The sequence below is a fragment of the Podarcis vaucheri genome (assembly GCF_965113315.1).
Source record: "Podarcis vaucheri genome assembly, chromosome: 12".
Lineage (NCBI taxonomy): Eukaryota > Metazoa > Chordata > Lepidosauria > Squamata > Lacertidae > Podarcis > Podarcis vaucheri.
The window spans coordinates 44,677,595-44,700,821 of NC_138750.1; the positions used below are offsets into that span (position 1 = coordinate 44,677,595).

General features: G+C 46.0%; 1 protein-coding gene and 1 long non-coding RNA gene across 2 annotated transcripts in view; one reads left to right on the top strand and one right to left on the bottom strand.

The window, feature by feature from the left end:
• LOC309515731 overlaps positions 1-23,227 on the bottom strand; it is a 606,047-nt gene that overhangs the window by 361,262 nt on the left and 221,558 nt on the right. The gene's annotated exons all lie outside the window — the stretch shown is intronic.
• Positions 266-21,897, top strand: MTPAP (mitochondrial poly(A) polymerase). Its single transcript, XM_082193796.1, has 9 exons — positions 266-476; positions 2,116-2,288; positions 2,873-3,106; positions 4,951-5,175; positions 9,184-9,395; positions 16,812-17,038; positions 17,916-18,008; positions 18,099-18,172; positions 19,327-21,897. Exons 1-9 carry the CDS (start codon positions 305-307, stop codon positions 19,663-19,665), a joined length of 1,749 nt encoding a protein of 582 aa, XP_082049922.1. The 5' UTR covers positions 266-304; the 3' UTR covers positions 19,666-21,897.

The following is a 23,227-nucleotide window of genomic DNA, read 5'->3' on the forward strand; positions in this document are numbered from 1 at the left end:
CTTAGAACTGTTGTTAGGACAGCCAAACAAATTTATCGACAGGAGTCCCGATGGGCCATTCGCCACGACAGGTAAAAACGGAGCCTCCCCATTCAGAAGCACTCTATCCGAGAATCCATCACTTCTTCTCGCGAACCCCGGAGATTTGCCCTCTCCGCGCTCCCGTCGTAGGGAAAAGAACGTTCGCAGCGCGCACGCGCAGGCAAGCCGAGGAATATTGACCCTCGCGTCGCCCCGTCAGGTGCCGCCTGCGTCGGGGGCGCGCGCGTGCGCAGTGCGGGCCCTTCCCGCGCTTCTTTCAGGAATGGCGGCCCCCATGGGGCGAGTGCCTCTTTGGCTCCAGTGCCGGGGTCTGTGCTTCCTACGCCGCGCCGAGGCCAGGCTGAGGGTCGCCGGGAACCGGTTCAGCTCCACGGAAGCTGCGGCAGCTACGCGGAGCGAGCCGCAGGGCCCCGGCAGCGAGGAAGCGGCGGCAGGTAAAAGTGGTTTCGATTTCTCGGGAGGCCCCTTCCCGCCCGGCCTCGCTTTCCTCCCTCTCTCTTGATGTCCGCCTGCTGCTTAGCAACTTGAGGGGAGAGGCTGAGGGACCCTCGAGGGGGTGAGCAGCGAGGCGAAGGGATGCGCTGGTGGCAGCCGACTTAAGATGGCTTTGAAAAGGGACGAGTGATAAAGCTACCAGTGGCTATAATCTTGAAAGCAGTACAGTGGTACCTCGGGTTAAGTACTTAATTCGTTGCGGAGGTCCGTTCTTAACCTGAAACTGTTCTTAACCTGAAGCACCACTTTAGCTAATGGGGCCTCCTGCTGCTGCCGCACCGCCGGAGCCCGGTTTCTGTTAACCTGAAGCACTATTTCTGGGTTAGCAGAGTCTGTAACCGGAAGCGTATGTAACCTGAGGTACCACTGTATCGCCTCCAGGGCACCTGTTGATAGTGTTTTAATATTGCATCCATACAGGGCCGACCCACCCATGAGGCAACTGCCTCAGGCGGTAGGATCCAACCGGGGCAGCAGATTCCAATGTCAAGCTTTCTCTGTCCCGCCACCACCACTGCCTTGTTCCTGATGTAGATCTTCCCTTGCCTGTTCTTCCCTGGTAGGGATGGAGTTGCCCTTTTCGGGTCCGCTTCAGTTGAACCTATACTGGTGTGGCCAGCCGAGTTGTGCAGCACCAGCAGAGTAGTCCAGCAAAGCTTCACAATCTTCGTCTTTTCCTGTCGTTGTGCAGCACCAGCAGAGTAGTCCAGCAAAGCTTCACAATCTTCGTCTTTTCCTGTCGTAGGCCTTTCTAGAATTGACAGTGAAGAAAACACATTGCCCACACGGTTCAGTATAAAGTGTTTTATTGACTGAAGACAATTCAAATACACTATACACACACACATGCTTCATAAGTTGTATTAATGCATCATAAACTGTACTGCTTACAGGAACTTGGTCTTAGAGGTTAAAGTGAAGAAATTCAAATACACAGAAAGATTCAAGTTTGAAGAGAGATCCACCACCACCACAAATAGCAATTCACCACCACCACCCACATTGCTGCTGAATGCAGCCATGGCGTTAGACCTGTCAGTGTGCCTGCACAGATTCTTTGGAGAAAGTGGGTATGGATGAGTCATGCCAAAGGCCTATGGCCTTGAGCTGTTTCAAGATGCCCACCACAGCTGGCATCCTAACCATGAATAGATTTCAGGTGTTGAGGAAGGGCACCTTGAGAAACAGACCGAGCTGTTGGTGCAATTTTGCGCATATTCCCAAATTACACAAACACCTGTGAATACTAATGTTACTGCAGTCATGTCTCCCTATAGGCATCTGGTTCCCCACTATGGAAAGCAGGATGCGGGCCTTTGGTCTGATCTAGCAGGATTCCTCTTATGTTCTTATACCTGGTGCCTGGGGCTGTTTTCAGTTGAGCATAGTGTGCTTTCACACAGAGAGAGACTTTTATGTAGCAAAACAAAAATGCACACAAACTTTTATGTAGGGTTTTTTTTGGGGGGGTTGTCATGTAGTACGTACCTTTTTGCTTTTAAAAATGAAGTACATGTACTAATATCAGGCTGTAAAACTCTGCTCATATAATCTGTTTCCCCCTCCCTTTCCATCCAGATACTGAAATTAGCACCAGAAAGAAGACATTCAGTAAGATCTTAGCAGAAAGACGAGAGCAGGCACAAAGAACCGTGTTAATTAACTGCCCATCCAAAATCAATGAGAAAAAACTACTCAAATACTTGTCATCTCATGGGAACATTAAGAATCACTTCTTCTATGAAAGTTACGTAAGTATTTTCAGCATTAACAACTGAATTTGTGTGATTCAAATAGAAAGACCCAAGAGCAGATGGACTTGCGATAACTCATCTGTATCCTTTACAGAAGTGGATAGCATGGAAATTAGTGATTGGCAGATTTTAAAATACTTTCACACAAAGGTCTCCCAAGGCAACTTACAAAATACAGTTAGTTTCATATACATAGGAGGAACATTTAGCTTTACAGTGGAACCTTGGTTCTCAAATGGCTTATGGTAGTTGACGAACACATCGGCTCCCGAACGCCAAAAGCCTGGAAGTAAAGTGTTCCAGTTTTTGAACATTTTTCAGAAGCCGAACATCCGACGCGGCTTCGCTTGAGTGCAGGAAGCTCCTTCAGCCAATCGGAAGCAACACCTTGGTTTTCGAATGTTTCGGGAGTCAAACGGACTTCCAGAACGAATTAAGTTTGAGAACCAAGGTACCACTGTAGTCTTAACATGTTAAAAAAAATGAAAAATAATTCTAATGCCCAGCCTATGTTTACAGATAAAATCTGTTATGTATCATACTACATAAATGTTACTATTTCTTCCTTTCTATTACTTCAGGGGATGTATGCAGTAGTAGAATTTTCTGAGACCGACAGTATAGCTTCACTGCAGGATGCTACTGGTTCTGTACAGTTGGTGGATGAGTGTCCTGTTCCATTTAAATCCAGAATTTTTACAATAACATTGAAAAACCCACCAAGCCAAGCTTCCAATCAGACTCCAGTTTACCGTCATAAACAGGCAACTATTCAAGTTGGAGAGCTGCTGACGAACCTATGTAATGCTGACAGTGTAAGTTCATGTTTGCAATTTCTCTTATAAGAAATAAAGCAGCTTTTATTATTGTGTTGAATATGTAACTGAAAAGCTGAATCAGAAACGCTGATCAGAAGAAGAAGAAGAAGAAGAAGAGTTTGGATTTGATATCCCGCCTTTCACTCCCCTTCAGGAGTCTCAAAGCGGCTAACAATCTCCTTTCCCTTCCTCCCCCACAACAAACACTCTGTGAGGTGAGTGGGGCTGAGAGACTTCACAGAAGCGTGACTGAAAGAGGGTGAATGGTTTTTAATGCATGTAGTAAATAGTTCCGTTAATATTTTTGGAAAAATCGATGCAATACTTGTTAATACAATAGAACTGTTACCAATGGAATAAATATCAATTTGTGATTTTTCTCCAGATCTTTTAAATAGGACAGAGAATGGTCATGCTTACTGATAATGAAGTAGCTCTTGCATTTTCAATACTAAGAAGCTGAAAGCAAAATAAAGAACTTCTATGAAGGATTAGATAGGTTCATGTTGGTAGTAGCTACTAATTAATCTGGATCATGAAAAACTAAATTTATAAACAGTGCTTCCATTCATGCTTCTGAGAGAGGCAGCAATAATGAATCGTATAATATCAAAATGAATTTTCATGTAAAGAAACTTAACTTTTTCAGAAATCTTGATTCCAGGAATAGGAATCATTAGTGAACTCTCTTTGCATTAAGTTGCCTGGCATGAAATCACCAGCACAGTACAGAGATTTTTAGAGAACACAATCAGTTAACTGAGCCTCACCATTGGCTCACATAAACATCCTAGGACCCACCCAACATTCTTTGTGCTTAAACATTGCAGGAGAAGCCTTGTAGCATTGAGTGATTTTGTTGTTTGAATAGAACCTTGTGCGCCATTACAGATCATCAAGTTGCAAATTCCTGATAGAATTCTGATGAACTTCCATGCCTCCGGAACCCAATAACTTGCACTCATGTATGTTCTCAGTACATTTAGTGACAAAGTTCATCCTTTGTCTTCAAAGTCGATGTTGTGCATTTATTCTGGGTGCAAAGCTATATAGCGTTAACTTATGTCTGTTACAGTGGCTGTGTTTGCACTTTGTAGTAAGCCATAGTTACTGACTTACTGTGACCAAGCAGATTGCTTCTGCTTCACTCCTCCCCAATAGTTTAGCTTTCCAAACATGGTTTGTTGGAAGTGAAACAAACCACGGCCCCTGGTTTGGATGTAATGCTAAATCAAGGATCATGACTTGTTGCTCCCACTCACTAGTTGAGAGGAACAAAGCAGGAACATTCACAGTAAACCACCAATTATAATTTAATGACATGTGAACAGGGTGACTTTACATATTTGCTAAATGTATCACTTGGTACACTCGGATAACAGTAGATGTTAGAACTTGAGACATTCTGATGATTAATATTAGGATGAAAATGTCAGTGGGTTGTGGTGGCTTACAAATTCCATCCCTTTTAATCTTCAATAGTGCACAGTAATTTAGCAAGCACCAAATAGCAGGAACAATTAAGCCAGTAGGACTACCAAAAGGGGATGTTTTAAGCCAAGTATGTAAGACTTGTGTCTTTTCTGAATCTGTTGATCTTCCATTGAACCAGTATCTATTGTGTTCATTGCAGAGAGAAATGATGTTTAAAGTACTTGTATTTAAATAATCTTTAAGGATGGATTTGGAAAGAAAGAATGCTGAGTTTACCCTCTGCTTGCTTTATGTTGTAAAGTTGTACCTTGCAGACAATGCAGCTGTTTCTCAACTCTCAAAGGTCACCCAAGTGCCTCACATAACCTGAGTTTGAGTTCCCCCTCTCCCTTTTTTTGTCTTTGCAGGTGAGCGACCAGTTGTACATGCTCGTAGAGAAGTATCAGCTAACAGAAGAAAACACTAAGCTCCGATTTTTTACCTGCTCTTTAATTCAAGACATTGCAAGTGCTTATTTTCCAGACTGCATTGTGAAGCCCTTTGGCTCTTCTGTGAACAGCTTTGGTAAACTGGGATGTGACTTAGACATGTTTTTGGATCTGGATGCGATCCGAAAAAATGATACCCAAAGGGTAAGGTCTTTCTCCAACAGCATCCTCCATTGGTTTGTTGTTTGATTAGAATGTGGAATGACTGTTTTGCAATCATGACCATTTTTATTAATTTTAATTATAAAATTGGTTTTAATTGCCATGATGCAAATCAAAGTTGGCTACATCTGCAGCTTTTTTTTGTCATTTTGCACAGCTGTTACTAAGCTTCCTGAATGCCATGTATTCATCTTAAGCTGCTTTTTGTGCATCCACTGCTCCCAATCTTTCAGTGTATATACTTACTAGGTTTTTCATACAACTGGGCAGCAGGCAAGTTCTAAGCTGGAAAAAGCCTACCCTTGCGTGTGTCCATTATGGCTTCATTTGCCGTACTCTAATCAAATTATCAGAGGATCAAAAATTTGTAGGCCTAATCCTTTCTCAAACATGAGCTTATAATTTATACATAGCTCCTCGGAGAGCACCTAGTGACATTATCTTCAATTCAGCCACCAGAAGAATTGCATTGCGGTTGATGTGTGAATTAATGTTAAGCTTCAACCCAAATTTCCAGCCTGTAACTAAATGGCTTTTTCTTCAAGTACGAAACAATATCATTGCATTGTCTGGTTACCGTTTGTGTGTGTGTGTACTTCCCCTCCCTGCTAACTCTACTTCCTGGAATTCCCTGACACTGAAATCCTACAAATTACTCATATTCAAGAGTGCTGTGTACATAGATGGTACTATAAAGACTAATTACCACCATCTTCAAGTGCATGGACCTCCTAGAAGTCATTAGAGCATCACCAGTACCTTACCCAGTCATTGTGGACAAATGGAAGAGTCCTGCTTATGCTGCAAGTGGTAAAGAAGGCACTGAATTCCAGACCCTAAAGTCAAGGGTGGGAAACCAGTTGCTCCCTGGATGTTTATGGAGCCCAGTGCTCATTATCACCAACCAGTAGTGATGTGGGGTGAGAATATTTTGCGGAGAATATTCTCTGATAGAAAATTCATCGGAGAATATTCTTCACAAACTGTAAATTCTAATGTAAGAACCAGTTTTACAACCCACATTTTAAAAACATAGTAAATAATAAGTCAAGATGAGATTTTAATTATTCCTTTTACTTTAAAAGCTACATTTCATACATATACAACATAATTAGAATTCAAAGTTGATGGTAAATATATGGTTAGTGGCAGGCTTAGTGATTAACGTGAGTCATTCCCGTTGAATTTTCAATTTCAAGTTTCATGCAAAAAATCAAAGAATTTTAACTCCCTGCATTGTCGCATTGAATAAATGCATTTTCAATGCATTAAAATGAATGTTTTCCTATTTTAAATGAAAATTCTCTAATACAGTGGTACCTCGCAATACGAATGCCTCGCAAGACGAAAAACGCACAAGACGAAAGAGTTCCGTTTTTTGAGTCGTTCCACAAGACGAATTTCCCTATGGGCTTGCTTCACAAGACGAAATGTCTTGCGAGTTTGTTTCCTTTTTCTTAAAGCCGTTAATAGCTGATAAGCGGTTAATAGCCGCTAAGCCGCTAATAGCCGTGCTTCGCAAGACGAAAAAACCGCAAGACGAAGAGACTCGCGGAATGGATTAATTTCGTTTTGCGAGGCGCCACTGTATTCTCATTAATGAAGAATATTCTCCAAAAGATTATTCTCAAGAATTTAACACCACTACCAACCAATGGGGTCAAAGGTCAGGGATGATGGGTTCAGGGAGTCCAGCAACATGTGGAGGGCTACAGCTTCCCCACCCTGCCCTAAACCTTTGACAGTGTTTAGTGCTTTTATCAGCGTCACCCACAAAACAGTCTGCTCTCATGCATCTTTGCTTTCTGCAATGAAAATGGGACTTGGGTGCCTGTTCCATGTGCTGCATTGCAGCCGGTGGCCATGTTAACATGCTCCTGGACAATGAATGCACAAGCACAGGAAGGGTTAAACACAATGTCCACATGGGGATAAGCAAACTAAGCAGGTTTGTTCTAGGCAGCTGCAAAGCTGTGTACATTTCCTCTATGCAATTAGCCAATCTTATCTCAAACAGCAGCATATGCAAACTGCAGTAATGCGGTTCACGGTTACATTTTTCTCATGACAGTATAATAAAATGCTGCCCATCAGCACAAAGGAGTCCCACATATACCACTTCCTCCTTTTGCGTAATTTTGCCAGAGTGTATTGGCCAACGCTGCCTTGTTTTGCTCATGTAAACAGAGGCTGTGTGCTTAAAAACCATTTCCCCGTCACATGTGGGAAACCCCTGACTTTCTCCAGGTTGGTTTTTCTCTCTACTGAGAGAACTGGCTCAGTTTCAGTCTTTGCCTTGAGGCAGCTTTTCTTGTCATGGATATGGATGGTGCATGTGTTTCTAATATCTGAGCATTTCTCTAACAGCATTGCTTTTATATAAAAAAAGTTAGATCTATTCCTCTGAAGGGTCCATTAGAGCTGGACATGATTCAAACTGGCTGGGCTCCAAGTGGTTGCATGCGGCATGTCTGTCCTTTCTCTTGCTTCAGCCTCCATATGCCCCTCTCCCTGCCAAGCTGAAGCAGCATCTAGGGCAAGCCAGAACAAGTTAGTGGAAACCAGGTATAAGTGGGGCTCTTTGGATCCTGGACATTTAATTTTAGGGATATAACTGCTCTTCCCTGCTCCATGTAACACCAGTGCTCCGAGATATGCATTGGTCGCCAATTTGCTACCAAGCCAAGTTCCAGGTGTTACAATTAGTATACAAAGCCCTTAACAACTTGGGGACAATTTGCCTGCAAGATATGCCCACTCAGCTTTGATTGGCAGAACTGGCACTGTTACAGATGCCATGTAATACCCATTCCACATTTGTAAGGACTCGATCTTTTAGTGCGGTGGCTCCTATACTTCGGAACTCACTGCCTATTAATATCAGCCAGGCACCTTCACTGTAAGGTAAAGGTAAAGGGACCCCTGACCATTAGGTCCAGTCGTGACCGACTCTGGGGTTGCAGCGCTCATCTCGCTTTATTGGCCAAGGGAGCCAGCGTACAGCTCCTGGGTCATGTGGCCAGCATGACTAAGCCGCTTCTGGCAAACGAAGGGAGCCGGCGTTTGTCCGCAAACAGCTTTCTGGTCATGTGGCCAGCATGACTAAACTGCTTCTGGTGCAATGGAACACCGTGATGGAAACCAGAGTGCACGGAAACGCCGTTTACCTTCCCGCTGGAGCGGTACCTTTTTATCTATTTGCACTTTGACGTGCTTTCAAACTGCTAGGTTGGCAGGAGCAGGGACCGAGCAACGGGAGCTCACCCTGTCACGGGGATTTGAACCGCCGACCTTCTGATCAGCAAGTCCTAGGCTCTGTGGTTTAACCCACAGCGCCACCCGCGTCCCGTCTTTGCTAAAAACCTGTTGTTTAGACAGGCCTACCGAGATATCTAGAATGCCAGTATGTTTTTAGATTATTGCTGGTTTAAAGTTTTTTAATGTTTTAATTGATTTTACTAGTAATTTTACAGTCATATCTTGGTTCTCAAATGGAATCCATTCCGGAAGTCCGTTTGACTTTCGAAAACCAAGGCGCAGCTTTTGATCGGCTGCACTCAGTCGGAAGCCATTGAAGCGTCATTGGACATTCCCAAAAACATTCGCAAACAGGAACACTCACTTCCGGGTTTGCGGCATTCGTGAGCCAAAACGTTCGAGTCGCAAGGCATTCGAGAACCAAGGTGTGACTGTATTGTTTATTCCTTTTTTGTAAACCAGTTTGAAGTTGTTGTTTTTTTACAATCAAGCAGCATAAAAATTATGTTAAATAAATAAACCACATATTTGAGTTCTAGCTGTGTAACAATAATATTTTGCTCATTCAGGGGTGGGAGGCAAAGACTAAAAAGAGGCAAGTCAGTAGAAGATGCAGGTTACAATCCTAATTTTCAAGCGCTCAACATCTTACACAAATTTCTGAAGAGGACGCTGTGTCAGGGGGCTTGCCTTTGTTTTGAACATTGACTTATTCTGTCTCTTTTGTGTTAGAAAACAGGTCCCTTCAACATAGATTATCTAATGAAGAGAGTACCTTCTGAACGAATAGCCACGCAGAGGACCCTTTATGTGATTGGTGAATTTATTGATAACTTCGGCCCTGGGTGTGTTGGTGTCCAAAAAATACTTAATGCTCGCTGTCCGTTGGTACGATTTTCTCATCAGCCTTCAGGATTTCAGTGTGACTTGACAGCTAATAATAGGTAAGCATTTTCAAATGTACATCCTACCGTCCAGGAAACTCAGGGCAAGGGTAGCCAGAAATACCCTGTAAGCTTAGTAATGTCTTTCCAGCCTGGTACTGCATCCGTTGCACCAGTGAAAGGGAACCAGGTAATCTCCAGTGGGCTCTTAACTCCCATCAACCCGAGCCAGTGCAGCTAATGGTCAGGGATCATGGAAGTTGTAGTTTATCAACAGCTGGAAGACTGCAGGTTCCCCACTCATACACTATACAGTATACCACACCATATTGGGTTTAGATATGGGTGCATAAGTGGCTATAGAGTGGCAATGTATATCAGCATTCTAAAGCGGGAGCAGGCAAAATGCAGATTGGGATCTGCTAGCATCAATATAATCTCTCTCCCGCCCCCACTTTATTCCTCACCCCACTCCAGCAATGGAGACTGAGATTGTTTTGACCAAGCAAAGCTGGATTATCAGACAGGGCCAGCAGAGCCCTGGCCTAGGGCCTCTGTCCATGTGGCATTGGTGCAGCCTGCAAATTTCTCCCTAAAAATTACAGGTAAAGGGGCCCTTCTCAGCAGGGCCTGTGGTGTTCATAATTAGGTGCCGGTTTTGACAATGATGACAGCACTAAAGGGTGTGGGGAAGGTCTGTTAAGTGGTCCACCAAGACTAACAGCAGTTTTCAAGTGGTCTGCTGAGGGAAACCACTTGAGAACCGCTGGATAAAAATATACAGATGGGCATTAGTGTTGAGATACAGTGGTACCTCTGGTTAAGTACTTAATTCGTTCTGGAGGTCCGTACTTAACCTGAAACTGTTCTTAACCTGAAGCACCACTTTAGCTAATGGGGCCTCCTGCTGCTGCCGCGCCGCCGGAGCCCGATTTCTGTTCTCATCCTGAAGCAAAGTTCTTAACCTGAAGCACTATTTCTGGGTTAGCAGAGTCTGTAACCTGAAGCATATTGTCAGGGAACTGACATCAGAGGGAAAGGAGGTGATAGGGCTCCCAGAGACTGGGAGAGACTCAACAGCCAAAGCAGGGACCAGCAGGGGGAGCGAGGGGTCTCTGGAGCAGGATCTCAGGGATACTGAGAGAGATGCAGCAGCGCAGGCAGGAAGCAGGGGGGAGAAAGGGGTGAGAGACACGTCCAGTGAAAATAGTGGGGAGGTGTCAGAAGCAATTGCAGGGAGACCCATGCTTCGTCGGAAGCTGTCACGTCGTGAGTCCAGGAGACGTGTTTCCGTTAAGGAACTTCTTTGTTGGAGGCGTTTCCGCAAACAGCCACTGTCGGACTCTAACAGTGACTAGAGCAGACATGTCTGAGGAGCTCTGTCACACACAGAGGTTTGTGGGGCCGCACAAACTCTGAAGGGGCACCATTTTAAGCACAAGCAGCTAATCATCCCCTAATAGCAGTCCGACAGTCTCTGTACGCTGCCTGTGCAGGAGAAAGCATCATGAGCGACCCAGCCGGAGCCGGAGGAGCTGATCCAAGCTTGGAAGAAAGATGCCGAGCATTGGAGGTCCAACTGGCGCTGCAGACGGCGAGGCTCGAGGAGAGGAGGGCTCAAGATGCAGACAAGAAGGGGAGAACCACTCAGTTCCCCAGAAAGGTACCAGGATTGGTGCAGAAGTTTGGGGGGGACCCCAAGGATTACCATGCCTTTAGGACTGAAATGCAATATGCCCTGAATGTCCAGTTTGATGAGTTCCCTGATGAGGAATCTCGAGTTGCTTTTGTAATTGGGCATCTTGAGAAGGGCGCGCGAGACTGGGTTCGACCCCTGATGGCAACGCACAACGATATCCTAAAGGACACTATGAAATTTTTTCGTGCAATGGATATCATGTTTTCCAGCGACGTTGAGGAAGGGGCGGTGCGCAGACAGTTAATGGCTTGCAAGCAGGGAAGCAGATCTGTCCGTGAGTACTGGACTGAATTTACCATGCTGATTCACAGATTGGGGTGGGATTTATCGGCAGCACCCATTCAGATGCTATTTGAAGAAGGTCTTTCTTCAGCTGTGAAAGACGAGCTGGCCAGGAGCCCCAGGGCGGTGTCTATGGATCAGCTGACCAAATCTGCGCTGACCATTGGAGCGCGCCAGGAGGCAAGAGCCTTGGAGAGGCGGGAAGGGAGAGGGGAACGTTGGAAGGAGTTACGCATTCCAGACATTCCTGAGCCAGCTTTCCCGCCGGCAGAGCCGATGGAAATCGGAACAGCCCGAGCGCGCGCAGTTTCAAAGCCCAGTGAGGGGGCGAAGAAGGAGGGAAAGGGAGCCCGGAAATGCTATCTCTGCCAACAGCCAGGCCACTTTGCCAGAGTCTGCCCCCAGAGGAAGGAATGGCAAGGAATGGTGGGGGCTGTTGAGGGGGAAGAGCAGGGAGAAACGGAGCAGGTAAAAGCCAACGCCTGGTTGCCATCAGGGCACTGCAGCCAGGCCAAAGAGCAGTGAAAGTGCCCCTTCCCCAAGTGCCAGTGCCAGAAGCTCCTCGACCGGCTCTAGTGATTGAAGTGTCGCTAGAGCTGCAAAATGGACACCCCCTAAAAATAAAGGCACTGTTGGACTCAGGCAGCTCCTGCAATTTTATGAGCAAGGAGTTTGCTGCTGAACACCAGATACAGACTATCCCTTTAAGCAACCCCCTGCAGGTGACCACGATCGATGGCAGGGAACTGTTGGGAGGAGGAGTCAGCTTGCAGACCATCCCAATGATAATGAGGGTGGCAAGGCACACAGAACTGATAGCGTTTAATGTGGCCACCTTGGGAGGTGCTCCCATTATTTTGGGAATGAGCTGGCTAGCCCTACATGATCCGCTGGTGGGCTGGCATCAAAGAGTGGTTTCCTTCGGTTCCGCACATTGCTTAGAACACTGCAGGGGGGAAAAGGGGTCAGCAGGGGCCCAAGCCACCCTGGCAGGGACTGAAGTAGTGGAGAAGGGGAAGGTGCCACCACAGTATGCTGATCTCAGCGACGTGTTCAGCGAGAAGGAAGCTGACCAACTACCTCCGCATAGACCCTTTGATTGCCAGATCAATTTACTCCCTGGAGCACAGCTTCCTGTAGGCAAGTTGTATGCCATGTCAGACAGGGAAATGCAGGAGTTGCGAGCGTTCATTGACAAGAACCTGAAGAGGGGCTTCATCAGAGAGTCCAAGGCAGCGGGGGGTAGCCCAGTGTTTTTTGTGGACAAAAAAAAACACGGACAAGCCGAGGCTGGTATGTGACTTTCGGGCCTTAAATGCAGTGACAGAGCCGGCGGCTTTTCCTATGCCCAGGATTGATGATATTTTGACCAGGGTGCGGAAGGGAAAGATTTTTACAAAGCTGGACCTAAGGGGGGCGTACAACCTGATACGTATAAGGAAAGGGGATGAATGGAAGACCACCATGTTCACCCCTTTGGGGGCATTTGAATACTTAGTTATGCCTTTTGGATTACAAACCGGCTCCGCGTGTTTTCAAGCTTTCATGAACCACGTACTGGGGCCTTTGCTCTACAAGAATTGCGTGGCCTTCTTAGATGACGTGTTGGTGTATTCGGAGAATGAGGAGCAACATGTGAGAGACGTCAGAGAAGTGTTGAGCAGGCTGCAAGCCAACCGACTGTGGGTGAAACTGGAGAAGTGTCAGTTTCATACCAAGGAGGTGGAATTCCTGGGGTACCGCTTGTCAGACAAAGGGTTGGCCATGGACCCCGGCAAGGTTCAAGCGGTGCTGGAATGGAAAACACCCAAGACCAAGAAGGATGTGCAGAGGTTCCTAGGGTTTGGAAACTTTTATCGTAAGTTCATCCGCAACTTCGCCCACCTGACGGCGCCCATCACGGACTGTCTCAGCAGCAAAAAGAAGTTTGTTTGGACGGGGGAGGCGGAGCGAGCGTTTGAGGAACTGAAAAGGGCCTTCGCCTCTGGCGAACAACTTCTACATGTGGATTTACAAAAAAAGCTGAGGGTCGAAACAGACGCGTCGGACCGAGCCATAGGGGCGGTGCTTCTTCTGCAGCCGGGGAAGGAGGGGTCGGAGTGGCGACCGTGTGCCTTCTTTTCGCGGAAGCTGAACAAGTCTGAGAGGAACTACACGGTGTACGACCGGGAACTTCTTGCAATTTATGAGGCCTTCCGGAGATGGAGGCACCTACTAATTGGTGCACAACAGAAAGTGCAAGTGTGCACGGACCATAAGAATCTAGAGTATTGGAGAACTGCGCGAGTGCTCAACCAACGGCAGTTGAGATGGGCCCAGGAGTTCTCCAAATTTAACTTTGAGATTTGTTACGTACCAGGCCCGGAGAACGTTAGGGCGGACGCTCTCTCACGCAAACCTGAATATTTGGAGGGAGAGGGTGTACCCGAAGAGACCCATGTCATTCCCGAGGACCGCTGGGTGTGTGGGGCGGCATTGGTGGGGCAAAGGGAACTGGTAGAGGGAACGGGGCAGGATGTATACGCCCAGGACAAACTCAGGAGTCTTAGGAGGGAGGGAGACAAACCCGGGGGTTTTGAGGAGAGAAATGGGGCGTTGTACTACAAGGGAGCGTTATACATACCTGAAGGGGAATTGAGGGAAAAGGTACTCAAGCAACTGCACGATAACCCCACAGCAGGGCATTTTGGGCAACACAAAACCATGTGGCTGGTTACCAGGGAATTCTGGTGGCCCAAGGTCAGGGAAGATGTGCGTGAATATGTGAGAGGGTGTGACCGTTGCCAACGAGCCAAGGGGGAGAGGCGGGCACCGGCAGGTTTATTAGAACCACTACCCACGCCGGAAAGACCGTGGGAGGCAGTGGCAATAGATTTTATGACTGATCTGCCCAGGTCCAAAGGGAAAACAGCCATTATGGTGGTGGTAGATCTGTTAACCAAGATGGCACACTTTATAGCCTGCTCACATGCGGTCACAGCAGAAGAAACCGCCAAATTGTTTGTGGAAAATGTGTTTAGGTTGCATGGCGCCCCCTTGAGGGTGGTTTCGGACCGAGGGAAACAATTTACTTCCAGGTTCTGGAGGAAGCTCATGAGCTTACTGCATGTAGAGGTTAATTTCTCTACTGCCCGTCATCCAGAAACCAACGGGCAGGCGGAAAGAGCTAATGGTGTCCTCCAGCAATATTTGAGGTGTTATGTTAATGACAGAGAGAATGATTGGGTGGAGAAGCTGGCGTTGGCAGAATTTGCTTACAACAATGCAGAGAACGTGTCCACGGGAATGAGCCCTTTTTTGGCCAATCACGGGTGTCATCCCCGAGCCTTCCCAGGGGGGGAGGGGGAGAACTGGAGCGTTCCAGCAGCAGAACAGTTCGTTGAAGAAATGGAAGCGATCCATCGCCAACTCCAACTTAATTTAAACCGAGCGAAGGAGGAATATAAGAGGCAGGCAGACAAAACCAGAAGGGAAGGGGAAAGCCTTAGGGTGGGAGACCAGGTGTGGCTGTCCACCCAAGGGTTACCATTTAAAGGAGGTTGTAAGAAGTTAAGACCCAAAAGACTGGGCCCATTTGAAGTCACGCAACAGGTCAACCCAGTGGCTTTCAGACTCCGGTTACCGAACCACATGAAGTTGCACCCAGTGTTCCACAGATCGTTGCTGTCACCGTATATAGGGGACAGAGAGGGGAGGGTCAATAGGGGACCAGCGATGGAGGAAAAAGAACACAGCTACCATGCAGCGGAGATCCTAGATTCCAGGTGGAAAGGAGAGCAAGTAGAGTATTTGGTAATGTGGGAAGGGGAACCGGAGTCGGAAAACACCTGGGTCAGGGCAGAGGATGTAGATGACGAGGTTCTAATTGAAACTTTTCATCAGAGATTCCCTCGAAAACCCCAGCCAGTGGCGAGGTTCCGGAGGGAATACTTCGCCACCACAGACGAAGAAGAGGAGTTGGAGGGGTTCTCCGATTCCGAGGTGGAGGAGGATTCAGCGAGTCGGAACAAAGACCGATGGAGGGAGATGTTCGAGACGTCGGAAGATGAAGAGGATTCGTTTCGGGGTTTCAGCTCCTCACCGCCCAGAGGAGAGGGAGGGGGCGGGGGGGAAGGGGGCCCTGGAGGGGAGGTGGATGTCAGGGAACTGACATCAGAGGGAAAGGAGGTGATAGGGCTCCCAGAGACTGGGAGAGACTCAACAGCCAAAGCAGGGACCAGCAGGGGGAGCGAGGGGTCTCTGGAGCAGGATCTCAGGGATACTGAGAGAGATGCAGCAGCGCAGGCAGGAAGCAGGGGGGAGAAAGGGGTGAGAGACACGTCCAGTGAAAATAGTGGGGAGGTGTCAGAAGCAATTGCAGGGAGACCCATGCTTCGTCGGAAGCTGTCACGTCGTGAGTCCAGGAGACGTGTTTCCGTTAAGGAACTTCTTTGTTGGAGGCGTTTCCGCAAACAGCCACTGTCGGACTCTAACAGTGACTAGAGCAGACATGTCTGAGGAGCTCTGTCACACACAGAGGTTTGTGGGGCCGCACAAACTCTGAAGGGGCACCATTTTAAGCACAAGCAGCTAATCATCCCCTAATACATATGTAACCTGAGGTACCACTGTATTAAAGAAAACTTCGTTTTTTCACTTGATGACCAGTAGGGGGAGCAGGCTTCTTATTAATAACATTTCTGGCACAGTTTCTTTTTTCCCCCTTTGAGCGTTTTTCCTTTCCTTTCTTAATTCCATGTATAGGGGAAATACCAATCGTATGAATACTTTACAGTTGCTTTTATAATAAACCACAGGAGACACCTGTGTTGATGTTATATTGACCAGATTAGCATTTGTAAACTTTGCCATGTTGAGTTCTCTGTGGCAGAAAAAAGCTATTGTTTTGCCCTCTGCAAAGAAAGATCGCAGTTCTTCTGTGTTACCACTCATGTCTGACCCTGTCTGCCAGTCCTCCCTGAAGCCTCCTGATACCGTTTCAAATGGCCTTAGCTGCTTCCCTCTTTACCCTTCTGAGTGACAGCCCTGTTCTTATGAGGAGAAATAGTGGGTGAAATCCAATTAAGTTCTACTCAAAGTTGAAATTAATAACCCTGCGTTAGCCATGAACATTAATTTCTCTGAGTATGTCTAGCATTGGATAAAACCTAGTATCTCTTAATGGGTCCACGTCTGGGTTGCGGAGCAGATATACTAATAAGCACAATGCCCTCTACCTTTCTAAAGTTTGCATCTCAGAGAACAGCATACATTGAGAATTGTGATTCTGTGTTGATTTGACTCTTCAGCAATAAACCAGCAAAGGTTTGTGCAAGCCTTACAGTTGTAGATCCTTTGTCTCCTGTGAAACAGTCTGCTGCCATTTCTTTAAAAAGGATGCATGCTCCCAGTTTTCCTGTTGGCAGGGGCTCTCCTCACACCCTCATGTGTTGCACTTATAAGTTGTTGACATTCTATATTGTCCCTTTGACCCTCTTCCATTCCTTTTCCAACAGAATTGCCCTAAAAAGCTCTGAGCTCCTATATATCTACGGCAGCCTCGACCCGCGTGTGAGAGCTCTGGTGTTCAGTGTGCGGTGCTGGGCACGGGTCCAAGCCATAACCAGCAGCATTCCTGGCTCCTGGATTACTAATTTCTCGCTCACGATGATGGTCTTGTTTTTTCTGCAAAGAAGAAAGCCCCCCATCATTCCAACTTTGGATCAGCTGAAGGAGCTAGCTGGTAAGAGGGAGGATTTGACAAACATGTGCAGGTGGAATAATAATTATAAGATATTTCTCCTGCCCTTCCTCCGGAAGGGACCCAGAGCAGATACAACAAAGCAGAAAAGACAATGCATTTTTAAAAAAACATCAAAATGCAAAACCAGATATCCTCACAGCTAAGTTTCACAGTTCCCAGCACTAGCTGCAGTTCCCAGACAGTCTTCAAGGCCAGCCCCAGATGAAGCACATTGCAGTAGTCCAAAGGGGGGGGGGTCATTGGCATGATTGACTAAGGCCAGGTTATCCCAGTCCATAAATGGCCAGAGCTAGGCATAAGCACTTGTAGCCACAAAAGCTGCTTGGCAGTCCAGTTACAGATTTAAATTGAGGGACTACTTCCAGACTATGCACCTGTTCCTTCAGGGAGAGTCTAACCCTACCCAGAACTTCACAGTGGTTGCAATTTGTTTTTTAGTTGATAAAAGCAATGGAAGGAGGGTAAAAGTTAAGCATTGCAAATTGGAGCGGTTGCTTGGATTTTGCACCACTTTCTACCTCTGCCTTTCCAAAAGGAGAGGCCACTGTTAGGAGCAATGAGTACCTTGCTTACTCACTCGGGCATTCAAGGGGTAGTGTGTGTATTTGTTGCTGTTTCAGTTGTATTGCCTTTTCATATGCTGTATCCCACCCTGGGACCTTCCGGTGAAGGGTGAGTAAGAGATATAAATAATAATTGTCTTTTGTCTGTGCCTGAATTGTTTTAATGGTGAAGTGCTTGAACGGTTGTTTTTATAATTTGTCACACACTAATTTCTATGCGATTAACTTCATCCCTTAACAGATTCTATAGTATCTGTATGTGATAGTTCAAAAGTGTTTGTTTTTTGCTTTAGATGCAGAAGATAAGCACGTGATTGAAGGTCACGACTGTACCTTCGTTAGTGACTTGAACAAAATTAAGCCCACAGAAAACACAGAAACCCTAGGTAAGACGGCCCCCTTGTAAATCTTTTCACCAGTCAGATCTGAACTTGGGTCTCTTCTTTCCTTACTGTGTTTTCCCCCCTTTTTTCCAGATGTACTACTGAGTGACTTCTTTGAATACTTTGGAAATTTTCATTTTAACAAGTATTCACTAAATATCAGGAAGGTAAAAGTATTTAACTTTCACACCCTTGCGGGGTTTATTGCCAGTCTTTACGTTACTGTATGAAAATGTCTGAATATTGGAGACGGGGTGGGGGGAGCAAAATTGATATTAGTAATTCTTCCTACTTTGCTTTGTTGCTATGACTGTATTGTGCAGCCAGTATGGGTTGGCATTCAATTCAGAAACCTCCAAATGTATTATTTGGGTGAGAGAGGGGCTGTTTGCTGAATGGATGTGGGTGGCTTGTGGCATTTTTTGAGAGGCCATATTGGGAGAACATTTTAATACCTTGCTAGGTCCCTGCTATGTTGGATCTAAATGGGCCTTGCTGGCTATAGCCTTAGGGCAAAACATCTAAGACCACCCCTTGGGTTTTTTTTTACTTGATGCACAGACTCCAGCTAAGAGCCCCCTTGGGCTTATTCACAGACGGGGGCAAAAACTTGAATCCTTCTTCCTCTTGTCAGTTATTGCGAGTGAAAGAAATATGCAAATATGAATTTTGCTGTGTTTGAGTATGTGGAAATTGCTGCCTTTCCGCTCTTGAACTTTCCCTCTGAACCCAGTTCATTGTCTCTGCCGCTGCAATCCTGGCTTGCCCATCGAAATGCTTCTCTAAGGACACAGCATATTGCCTGCGTTCTGTACTACAGGGGTAGGCAAAGTCAGGATTGTTGGTGTCTTTTGCTAGAGCCTGGCAGAAAAGATATTCTGCTAATATTGTAGAAGAGGGTACCTCTGAGCATATTCTATGCCTAGATACCCCCCCCCCCACTCACAGTACTAGAACTGAACTGAGGACTCAGACCTTTCACACACGAATCCATTTCTGGTTAGCTTACTTCATTTCAGCAGTCTGCTATAAGCAAGAAAAGCCATTACATTTCTGGGAGTTGGAAACTTTTGCTGATCTACTGCAACTTACCAGAGATCCACCAGTAGATCCTGATCTCCCTTCTGCATACCTTTGCATAGAAACACCTGGCTTTCTTTTGAAAGGCCTAGTAAATGAGTGGTGGTGGTGGTGGTAGCAGTTTTGGACTTTGCATGGGTTTCTGCTTATTTACGCTTGCCTCGGGGCAGTCGATAATACACGGTGCACATGTTAAATGATTTTTGTTTCACCACCGCCTCCTTTTTTTCCAAATATACAGGGGAAAGAGCAAAACAAGCCAGAAGCGTCTGCTCTTCACATACAGAACCCCTTTGAACAAAACCTTAATATCAGCAAGAACGTAAATGCAACACAGCTTGAAAGATTTGTCAGTTTGTCCAGAGAGAGCGCCTGGCTTTTGCAGCAGACAGGGAAGGGTCCGTCCAGCAGCAACCAGCGCTGGGGACTGGCAGCCCTTCTCCTAACATCAGCAGGAAATAATGCCAGCAAGGGTACGAGAAGGAAGAGGGGACCAGCCAGCGAACGCATCAAGGGCTTGTTGGAATCCTTGAAGCTTAGCGCTGAGAACGGGAAGAGGCCTTTTGGTACTCGGGCGTAGTAGTTTCTGCAGCATCAACGATGATTGATGGCTCCGTATCTCTTGAGCATCCTGGTTTCTGCATGGAATGAAAAGGTAGTTGTAGCAGCGCAGCCTTCAGGTCTTCTGCAACTGGGGAGGTTGATACGCCGAATCTCCTCTTGCTCTTCTTGACTGTTTGTGCTGCTCTTTTGGTTGAGAAATACCCAATTTTTTATGAATTAAGTGTATACACAGTAGCGATCGGAAAGGCATGAACAAAGGATCTGAGAATCTGGGCCTGGAAATATTATTGGTTAAATAAGAGAGGGGGGAAATGTACAGCAAACTTCTTCCTTCTGGGAACAGCTTGCACCTGCCAAGCACACTGATGCACAGCAAACCATTGTAGCCAAAGTACCTATATCCATTTTTGTAACCACACCCATAAACGATGCGAGGTGAAATAAAGTGAGCAAGGCAGAGTGGTACTGCTGTTGTGGAAGTCTTCAGTGCTGAACAAGAAACATGTTTGTGAGTTTCAGTATGAGAACAAATACTGCAGATGATGCCTTTGTAGAAGCTGCCTTTGTGCATCCAAAACAAAAAACAACGCTTTAAGTTTTTAAACACAATATTACCATTACCTTACTGTCATGTTGTCTCTGCATTTGAAATCTTCATTTAATTTTAATACTTGAAAGGTTTGGGAAGTTGAAATCCAGGAGGACTGCAGCCTGTGTTGTTGATACTGCCTGGAACTTGTATTAACCTGCATTGAAGGCTCTGAATCGAGCTGTCACAGACCTTCCTGTGAATCTGCAGGGTTTTTTTTGTTGGTGTGATCTAAGGACTCATTACATGTGCAGGAGCCCAAAGCACAGCACACACAGCTCCTGCAAATTTAACAGCTTTCCCATTGAGCTCCATGTTGTAGGGTGGCACAGATCCAAGTACGCATCCCTGAATTAATTTGTGCTGTGCTTTTTGCGTACATGTGTGATTACGCGCACAAACCTCTTCCTTTTTTTTTTTTTTTGCTGGGGGGGTTGCTTAATATTTTTGTAGGTGGCTGCTGTGCTTAACAACTCACTCCATCTCCCCTCTGTTCCAGCGTTGTCCTTATTTCTGACTTTCTCCCTCTCAAAATCACTCCGTTCCTTTCACTTTGGAGACCTGTCACTTTGACTGCTCTTCTTCCTGCTGGAATGGCATTCTTTTCAGCCTGAAATAAATGGATGGTGACTGGCCTTCCAGACTCTGGTAGGCAGCTCCTCTAATGAATAATGGGGAACCATTAATATGAAATAATATTACCCCTTTTTTTCTATTTTTTAAAAGGCCAATTTTTCCTTTGACTATTTAACAGGCTTCTAAGGCTGCAGTGTGAAACCAAACGGCACATGATAAAAATGAAGCAAGAGTGAAATGTTTAGCCTACTGTCTTCATCCTCTTAGTTTCTGTGTTAGTTATCCTGCTTGTTTTCCAAATCTTTGCATTGCTATCAAAGTGCCATATGGTGGTCTTCCCCCCAAGCGCCTGAAATCAAGGGGGGAGGAATGAGGTTGGGGCAGTCCACTGCTTGTCACTGAGTAGGCGAGGAGCCTGGCTGGCTGGAGACCAGCATCCTGTTTCTGACAGTGGACAGCCAAATTCTTCTGGGTATCTCACAGGAAGGCACAAAGGCTGCAGTCTTCCCCTGCTTCCAAGCAGCAGCAGTGCAAATTTATGGAGTATGGGGTCCAATTCCATTTTAAAGCCATCTACAAGCCTGGAGTAACCTTCCATTCTGTGTGGAGCTGTGATTTCTTTGGCCTCCCCTGAATCTCGGAGCATAGGGACCTACCTGCCTTACGTTGAGCCAGACCATGGTTCCATCCAGCTCAGGATTGTCTACACTGACTGACAGCGGTTTCAGGTAGGCTTTTCTCCCAGCCCTACCTGGAGATACCTGGGGGTTAAACCTGGGACCTTCCAGCATGCAAAGCAGACGCTCTGCCACCTGAGCTGCAGCCTTTCCTGCTGCCAGTCTGTTTCATTGGACAACCTTGAGTTCAGGAGAAGAAGAATACACTCGCACCAGGTATAATTGTATAATCCTTTATTGTGTGATCCCTGCATTGCAGTGGGGTTAGGCTAGATGGGCCCTAGGGGTCATTTCCAACTCTGCAATTCTGTGGTCATGTACTCTGTCCATTTTTAGAAAATAATGATAATAAATTAAAACTGAGTGACCTTTCTCCATAGGAAAGGTGCTCCAATCTCTTGATTAATTTAGTTGTCTTTTTTCTGTACTTCTGTCATCCCTACAATGTCCTCATTGGGATGGGGGCAATCTGAACTGTGCACAGCATTCCAAATGCAACTGGCAACCTGGTTTTTATATACACGCATTATTGTATTGTGGTGTTTCGATCCTATTGTATTGTTTTTGTTTTAACTACTTATCTGTGGTTTTATCTTGTATTTTTATCTTGTGAACCCCCTGAGATCTTTTGCTGAAGGGCTGTATAGAATAGCAGCAACAACAACAACAGGATTGGAACCCGCACTTAAAACTTTTAAGGCTCATATTATGTGGGTTTGACCCTGTAGAGTTTGAAGGGGGTAGGAGGAGGCGGCACAAATATCTCTTCTAAAGATTTATGGGGGGGGGTCACCTCCTGACTTGCAAAAAGGGGCTGCCACGTCTTGTTTTGAAAACTCCAGGGAATCGAAACCCTCCCAGTTCACAAAGCAGGAAGCAGATCTAAAAGCACTTTGGGACGCCCAGCTTGACGGGTCACTCACAGTGCTAAGTATTTCTCCAGCTTTTAAGCACTTGCCGATGACACATTCAGCACACTTCCGTAAAAGTAAAGTGGGATGTGGATGACAGCTGCTGGCTTCCAGGTTTCATGAGCTTCCCTCCAGCTCTTGTGCACCTGAGCATTTTCTGCACGATGTGGTATCAAATGGTGTTCATTGCTATTTTTATTAGCTGTCACTACTTTGAAGGCCATAATTGGTTTAAACATTGCATACTCAATGAACATTTGTGCAACTTACATTAATGAAACCCTAAGAAATTCAAAATGTCACAAAAGAGTGAGCAAGTTGTCATGTCCTCCAAGTTCATAACAATGGATAATGAAGCCTTAAGATAGAGGCCTCAATCCTATACACATGCTTACCTGGGTGAAAGCCCCATTGAATTAGGTAGTGCATGCTTCTGGCATGTCAGTGACATAATTTGGCTTTGCTGTGCAGGTTTCTGAAACAAGCCTCATGCCGCATCCCTCATCCCTTGCTTGTTTCGCCCCCCCCCCAATAAAAACATCCAGCAGTTACCCAAATTTATCTCTAACATTAGCCAGAACATAAAGGTTCCTTGTTAGGCAGAGAGTAAAGAGAAGCAAGGCAATTTTTATCTAAGCAAATCTAGATTACACTCTGCCCTTCTAACAAATCAGGGTCTTTAGGCTTGAAAGTTTGAGGTAAGTATTTGGAACATGGCAAGTCAAAATTTGTGAAATAAAGCATTAATCAGAGCAAGGGTTAGGTGAAAGTGAAAGCTTTCAGTGAAAGCGATCTGGGTTGTCCTGTGGATAGTGTTGGCTAGTG